Source organism: Musca domestica, unplaced genomic scaffold (genome assembly GCF_030504385.1).
Source record: "Musca domestica strain aabys unplaced genomic scaffold, Musca_domestica.polishedcontigs.V.1.1 4, whole genome shotgun sequence".
Classification (NCBI taxonomy): domain Eukaryota; kingdom Metazoa; phylum Arthropoda; class Insecta; order Diptera; family Muscidae; genus Musca; species Musca domestica.
In genome coordinates this window covers 17,006,824-17,014,390 of record NW_026712328.1, presented here as the reverse complement: position 1 = coordinate 17,014,390, position 7,567 = coordinate 17,006,824, and the positions used below count along the sequence as shown (strand labels likewise).

The 7,567-nt window shown below is 34.3% G+C and overlaps 1 protein-coding gene across 2 annotated transcripts in view; it reads left to right on the top strand.

Moving 5' to 3' along the window:
- Window positions 1-3,501: 3,501 nt before the first annotated feature.
- The window catches only part of LOC101895306 (serine-rich adhesin for platelets), a 224,638-nt gene continuing 220,572 nt past the window's right edge, over window positions 3,502-7,567 (top strand). The window contains exon 1 of one of the 2 annotated variants that reach the window (XM_059126734.1): window positions 3,502-5,285. In XM_059126734.1, the coding sequence (XP_058982717.1) occupies window positions 4,518-5,285 (768 nt within the window). In that variant the 5' untranslated portion in view covers window positions 3,502-4,517. The remainder of the gene's footprint in view (window positions 5,286-7,567) is intronic. The other variant, XM_059126733.1, reaches the window with a different exon arrangement.

The window sequence follows — 7,567 nt, the reverse complement described above, 5'->3', positions numbered from 1 at the left end:
AAAACACTGTTCCCACACTAGGACTTCATTTATATATTATCTGTAAGGACAGTTGAACAAAATAAGCCAATATGACCAAAGCCTGGTAGAACTAAAAACTTTACATTTTTTAATTTTTACCTTTGACATCTTATTGTCATAAATCCATAGTATATACGCAAATTCGGAGATGGGAACTGTTTTCTAAGCAGTGAATTTCGAAAAGGTTATTTACAGAAAATGCAGAGCTGGTAATGCTTATTTGATATGAGGTTATCTTTATTTAATTATACCATGGAGCAAAGGTAAAATGTATTAATATTCTATTTGTTCTTCAGGTTTCTGTAGTATTTTTAATTTAATTATTTGTGTCTTATAAAAAACACGTAAAATTTGTCAACATCGTTACCTATCGATAACGGTAAAAATTGAATCGGTGATTACAATTTTTTTCTAAGTGTGCCCGACTTCTGCCTAAATTGTATGTGTTTTTCAAAATCAATGATTTGAAGAAACTTAAATTGTAGGGCGCGTTAACAATATTAACCAGATTTGCCATAAAATTGACAGATGGAACACTTAGGATCATATTTTTGAGAGAACATCCAGTCATTTCATTTCATTAAAATAAATGTAAGCTACTTGTTGCCTATAATATTGAATAATTCTGACAGGAAGGGGGCATAGCCTCAGGGCTGTAATTCTGTAGTGGTACCTTCTTATTGTACCGTGGGTCTTAAGATGCAAGTACATAAAAAGCTTGAAGTCATGGCTAAGTGTATTAATGTCAAATTATAATGGAAAACGACGGCAAGATTTTAGTGAGGATATGTTATCCCTTCACAAAATATGCCTAGCCATGACTTCAAGCTTCTTGTGTACTTGCACCTTTAGTGTATTCTTTAATTACGTCGCAAACGACAAATTTCTTTAGTTGCGAAAATATAATCAATTGAAAAAATGTTTGTTATTTTGAAAATCGCACTACAGAACACATTTTAATTGTGATGGGACCATCAGCTTATGCATTTTAAATCGTAAAAATGTACATTTATAGATTCATTGTATGTGCACAAACAGATATGCTTTCTAATCAGGTAAAGATAAGATAAATAACAGAACATAGTAAAACCATGGTACAATAAAGAGAAGGTAGGCCAACTTTGAAAAAATTGCAAGTATAGAGGTCTACCTGTTTGGCTTGTAATGTCAGAATTAGTATAAAAACAATAACAAATCAAATAACTTGTTGCATTTATTTTGAATAAATAATTTAAAACCGCGAAAACTGAATGAAAGTTCAAAATTTCTTTTCAAAATCATGTTCTATATATCTCTTATGGTTTATTTCGCGACAAAAACTGTAGACTTTGTCGATGCATACGTTGCAATAAGCATTTTGAAAACACTCGAATTTGAATATTTTCTGAACAATTTTTTTATTATTGAAAAGAATACGCACACATAAACAAATGAAGTTGACATATTAAGCCAGAAAAATAAAAAAATTGAAATCATATGGTAGTTCTGCCCTACTTTGAATTCATTGTCCATGAGTAGAACTAAGAAGGTAAAGTCGTGTAATCATATGTTTACAATTTTTTTCAAATTTACACATTTGACAACATCCTATTATAAAGATCTATATTCATAAATCCATTGTATACACACAAAATCAGAGATGAGAAGTGTTTTTTATGCATTGAAATTTGACAAAGTAAATTACAGAAAATGCAGAGCTGGGATAGCTAATTTCAAATGAGGTTACCTTTATTTCACTGTACCATGTTACAGAAAATAAAGAGATGGAAATGCATATTTGAAATTACTTTAGCTTCTTATTTTATTTTTTCTATTTTTCAATTAAAAACTAATTGTCAACTTGATATTTTATGTTCTATAAACACAATGTTGTTCTTGTAAAACGCTAAGTAGGATATTAATATTTGAAGGCAGGTTACCTTAAATTGTACCATGTTGTCTTTATTGCTCTGTTTCAGAACTAGAAACTGGTAGATTCTTGTAGGTTCGGGAATACAGCATGTAAAACAAAATAAATTTGACATTAACAACAATTTCCTCCGTTTATTTCAATGAATATTAATTATGATTTGTTCCAAATTTTACAAGAACATCCCAAAAACGCCGTTCTCAGCAGTTGGGCATGGCTCGGTCCACTTTACAACGGATTATTCGCATTGATTTGCATTTGTTCCCGTACAAAATTCAATTGACGCAAAGAATGTTGCCTGCGGACAAGCCTCGTCGATTGGAATGGACCCTGCATGAACGGCCCAATCTTTCCCCTTTATTTTTTAACGTAAAGTTTACTGAATTCATGTTGCCATATTTTATATTGATAATATGACAACAACAACAAAATTTATTTAAATAAAAAAAATGGATGCCACTAATCGTTTATTTTATATTGACGAAATGATTTATACGTATATTTCTTGAACTTAATTACGAATTAGTTTGATTTATTGTTTATAAACTAAAATGAAGATGTCATTGTAAAAAAATGCAGTAACCAACAGTTTCTTTTACATAAAGCTTACCATATTTCTGTAAAAAATTAATTTATTTTAACGGAAACATGTAATAATGGACACCCGATAATGTGAATTTTATCCTTTAATATTCCTAAAGTAGGGGAAAACAAAGCTGGACTGTAAAAAAAAATATAAAAAAGGGGCCCTACCCCAGTTTTGCTCTTTTTCAAAATATGCAATAATCAAGTAAATTTGCAATTCTTTCGATATCATAGAGGAAAAATTGGTTATAATAGCAACATTTATTTTGCCTTAGCTATTTTCCAGAACTACGGAATGTAAAACTTTTTACTGCGATAGCCGATTTCCCCTTTATGATATCGAAGAAAATTTCAAAACTAGTAGAGTCCAGTGTGTTTTGCAGAACTGCAAGAATGTAAAATATTTTAATACGACAACTGATTTTACCTTTATGATATTGAAAAAATGTAAATTTAGTAGGTTTTTGCAGGTTCAGGAATAAAGACACAAATGTCAAAATATTGCAAAATTTGTAGACTCTTGGAGCATACAGTTGCTCTTTTTCGGAACTTGCAAAGATCTACTATTTTGGAATACATTTGTTTTGTTGCAGAACTTGGAAGGATACTTTTCGCTTTATGATATCGGAAAATGCAACTTCAGTAGTGCGAGTTGAGTTACCGACAAAATCAGTAACTTTGAATCATAAAATTTGGATATAAAAATGAGTTAAGGTTAACAACATTGGTATCTATCGGTAGATCTTAGCGATTACTTTGATTTCGTCGGTACTGAAATTATAAGCACTTTAATTTTATAGGTTTTGTCGGTAAATCAAACAAAATGAGTTAGAGAATCATACTACAGGTAAAGAACAAATGTCCCTACTGTAACCGATTGGTTCTTTAATCGTTTCCTTCTCTTTCAAAACAATAATCGATATGTTGACAATCGATTTGTAGACCCCTAAACCTGATGTTCAGGGTGTATAGCGTTGCCGCCGTTGAATATTAACAACATCGACTGGGTGTTTCGGTATTGCAAATTGAAAGTTATAAATATATTAAAAAATCCGAAAAAGAGACTCATCGAAGTACGTTTTCTCCATAATGAAAGATTAATATGAATATTTTTAAGTTACTAAATGCAAATGTCAGCATCTCAAGAATCGTAAATGTGTATAATTTACAATGTGTTGATGACAAGTTACATGTATTTCGTTCGAATTAAGTGAAGCATAAAACATGGTTTTCATTGCATTAAATGTGTTTTAAAATAGTAAATAATCCCATTATTTTGTTGTTATGACAATTCGACTCCAGTAATTGTTAAAAAACCGAAAAATATTACATTCGGAAGCTGTCAATTTGTGCAAAAACCCTCCAGTCGTTGTACCCTTCCTCCCGTAAAGCAGTCATTTTCGTTGGTTAATTTGCTTTGTTTGTTCTTTCGCCTTTGCAATTTTCGTCGTTCAGTTCAATTTGTTGTTGTGCCTTGGTCGAAAAAGAAGAAGAGTTGGAGTCTTTTTTGTCTTTCGAACCCAGTAGTGGCTTCTCGTATAGCAAGAAGTTTTGTGAAGGAATAAATTTGCAATAGACAAAATCTAGAGTTGACAGTGAAGGCGAGTGAAAAGTGCAAAGAAGAATTGTGGATAAAAGAAACTAAATTAAAAAGAAGCTCAAGGTGGTTAAACAAATACCAATGTTTTTATGACGCATGTGAGTACCACAACATGCCACAACAACAAAAGCGGCAACAGAAGCAGCAGCATACCGTCCAACAACAACAATTACAATTGCCATTCAATAACAAAAGCAATACGAAATCTCCCCAAAATCTGCAAGTACCCAACAAATTAGGCTCCGGGGCCGTTTCGGTTTTATAGTGACTCCCTTTGTTTGCTTAGTATATTCGCATTTGTTTTCCGTTCGATTTGTTTGTGTCCTGGTGATTTTGGAACGCGTCTACATAAACTTTTCCCTTGCTACCGCTGGCGAAAAGCGGTTGTTGGCGTGAGTTTCTATGGCAACGTTCGCAGACTACGATGCTCATGGAGAGGAAGGTGGAGATGACAACTCAAGTGTTACCATATGCCCAGATGTCGATGGGGATGCCGTCGTTGAGAGCCACAGCAGCCTCCGTCATGTTAGTCACAATGGAATACAAACGAACGCCTCCACCACCATTGCAATCATCAAAAACAGTTCTGAGACAACACAGAAATTGGTTTGTAAATCAAAAACTTCGCCTCCTCCTCATCATAACGGTTCTGAAGCTGCAAAGCAACATCATAATAGCAACAATGAAGACCCAGACTTAGATGATGTAGATGGTGCAACGGCTCTTGGTGAGGATATGGGGGAGGAGGCCAGGGAAAGTGGAGAAGAAATCAGAAGGTGCGGCTCGACTAGATGTGATGTGAATAATGTGGGCTTAAATGCATCTGCCACAAACTTGGATTTTTCGGAGACGGCACTCCACCAACAACAATTGCCAGAGCATCGACAACCGGAAGCATTGCCAAACAACATCTCCGACACTACCATCACCAACACCACTACCACATCCATATCCACTGCTATTGGAACGTCACCCTCGAATGCCAAGAATTTGTTATTGTGTCGCCGATTTAAGGATTCGGGTGATACGTTGCGCAACTTTACCTCATTGCCACTATTCATTTATGCCACTTCACCATCAACACATGCCACCTCAGCCGATGGTGTAGGTGTTGCCCAAGTGGCCGTTAAAGCAGCCGAAGAAGCCGCTGCAGCTGCAAATAAGAAAAAGGTAGGATTTGTTAAAGTTGTTGCAAGCTTATTGAATGAAAATCATCCATCGCAGAAAATTAATGAACTGCATTCATATCCTGAAGAGATTTAATTAAAAATATTTCATAAATATTGTTTGTTGAAAGGCGTATGTATTTGTTTTTTTCTCAAGAGGAAAAAAGCGGCAATTTTGATGTGGGTGCAGTTGGGTTTTTTATTGCTTATTACTTGAGATCCCAAGGGGATAAAGAGGAAACTTAAAATTTGAGAAAATAAATTGGCATTTCTAATCCAGCTAGTAGTAAGCATTCAGATATGGTTCACTTTGATGTGGAAAGTAAAAATATGAAAAGCTGAGGAATAATAAACTTAGACGTCCGTAGAATCCTATGGAATATGGAGATTCTAAATAGCAAATTGACTTTTGGAGATTTTTTACTTCATTATAGCTGAATTTTAATCAAAACGTGGGAAATGTTAACCTGAGATAAAAATAAAACTAAAATATTGTGAGACCTCTATAACGATTTCAAAAGCCTGAGTTTTTTTTTTTTTGAGGACCGAGGAGTTACTGCCGGTCTTATAGTTTCTAGAAGCCATCTTTAAAATCTACATAAACTCGCAGATTTAAATATCTCTATATCCGGGATAGGAATATGTTATCATTGTAAATAACAAATGGAAATAGCAACCGTTCTGTACTTCATTCCTTAGTGAATCTTGGTGGCAAAAATTTCCGAAAGTCGCAGAACAATGCACTCCAATTTGCAACCGTTTTTATCCAAATGACCAAGACGTTATTTCTTCAAATGACCACAGATAGTCGATACCGACGCTATGAAAATAATGCATTAACGGACGGTTTTCGAAGCCTTTTATGGCTAAATCAACACGTTTTATCCTAACTTCGGTCGGGATACCGTAAGTTTCTCACATTTTGTAATACAAGGGGTTGAATCGAAATAAAATTGAGAAGACATCCAAAATGTCGTATGGGTTCTGCAACCTATAGCTGAATTATGAAAAGTTTCAGTCTCTAAGAGACCTGATCGTAAGGTAAACTTCTTATTATTGCAAATTTTCAATATCGGTATTTCACTCGATTTTTCCCTCATAAAAATGTGCTATTTTTTAAGGCCCTCTCACGTAAATTTCGCGATACGACTGGCATTTGTTTTTATGAAATATAAACTGCGCTTTATAATCTACATTTTTTGACTTCGTAAGTAAAGCAAAAAGAAATCCGTTCCTAATTAATTTGTTTCTTTAATTTACACCTTGAATTAATAAAATTTTAAAAATTACGTTCCAGTGCATAAACACTTTGTTTAGCAACCTTCCTCCCACAGGTGCACACGTTGAAAAGACCAACAGAACCCAGCATTAGAAATTCATACATATTCTATGAAAACAACTACGAAAAAGATAATTGATAGATTCGAAATAGTGCGCGCAAAGTGTACGACGGATCATAAATAAGCATACACAACATGTGCCACACTGCTACACTTCCTCCTTCATCCATAATCGTGCTCATTTCAGATTATTAATATGCCATTTCATACATATTTTGAACCCCCTTTTTTGTTTTCAGTCTTCATTTTCGTTTCTGCCTGCTATACATTCATCTATCCATCCATCCGCCTATCTTTTGATACGCCAGTTAAGTTTTTGGAATATTCCGTTGCATTTCATAGACGAGGAGGTTCATCCATCCACTCATTCACTCACTCGCTCACTTGCTACCTACCCCACTCAGTGAGACAGACGGCTGATGATGACGATGATGGTTGCCGCTTTTATTCATACATAAATGTTCGGCTTCGTTGCTCACCTGTCTCATGTTGGCAGTTGCATTATTATTAGTTTGTTGTTTTTTTTTTCGTTTTTGCTTTTGTCGGGACACAGGCGGGCACATGTGCTCTTTACTGTTTGTGCTTCTGTTTGCCTAAAAGTGTTTTCCAGTAGACCATTCCTCCCCCTCGGATATTTGGTGTAGTTACTACTATTTTAATTTTTTAGTTTAGCTGTTTCTTGTGGTGGGGAACATTTTTTATTTCGTTTTTGGAAGCTTTTATAATGAACGTTAAACTCGACAACAACAAAAGAAATTAATAAATAAAAACCTCCCTACCTACCAATGTTTGGTAACTAGTGATGGAAAATTACATTAATTTTCTAGTATGTAGCCTGAGGGTTAGAAATGTCCATTTTTTGGTAGAAATATATTGTTTGATTCAATTACGATATATTTTTTTATAATATCAGACTTCCCGTAGCCAGGACTTCCTATAATTATGC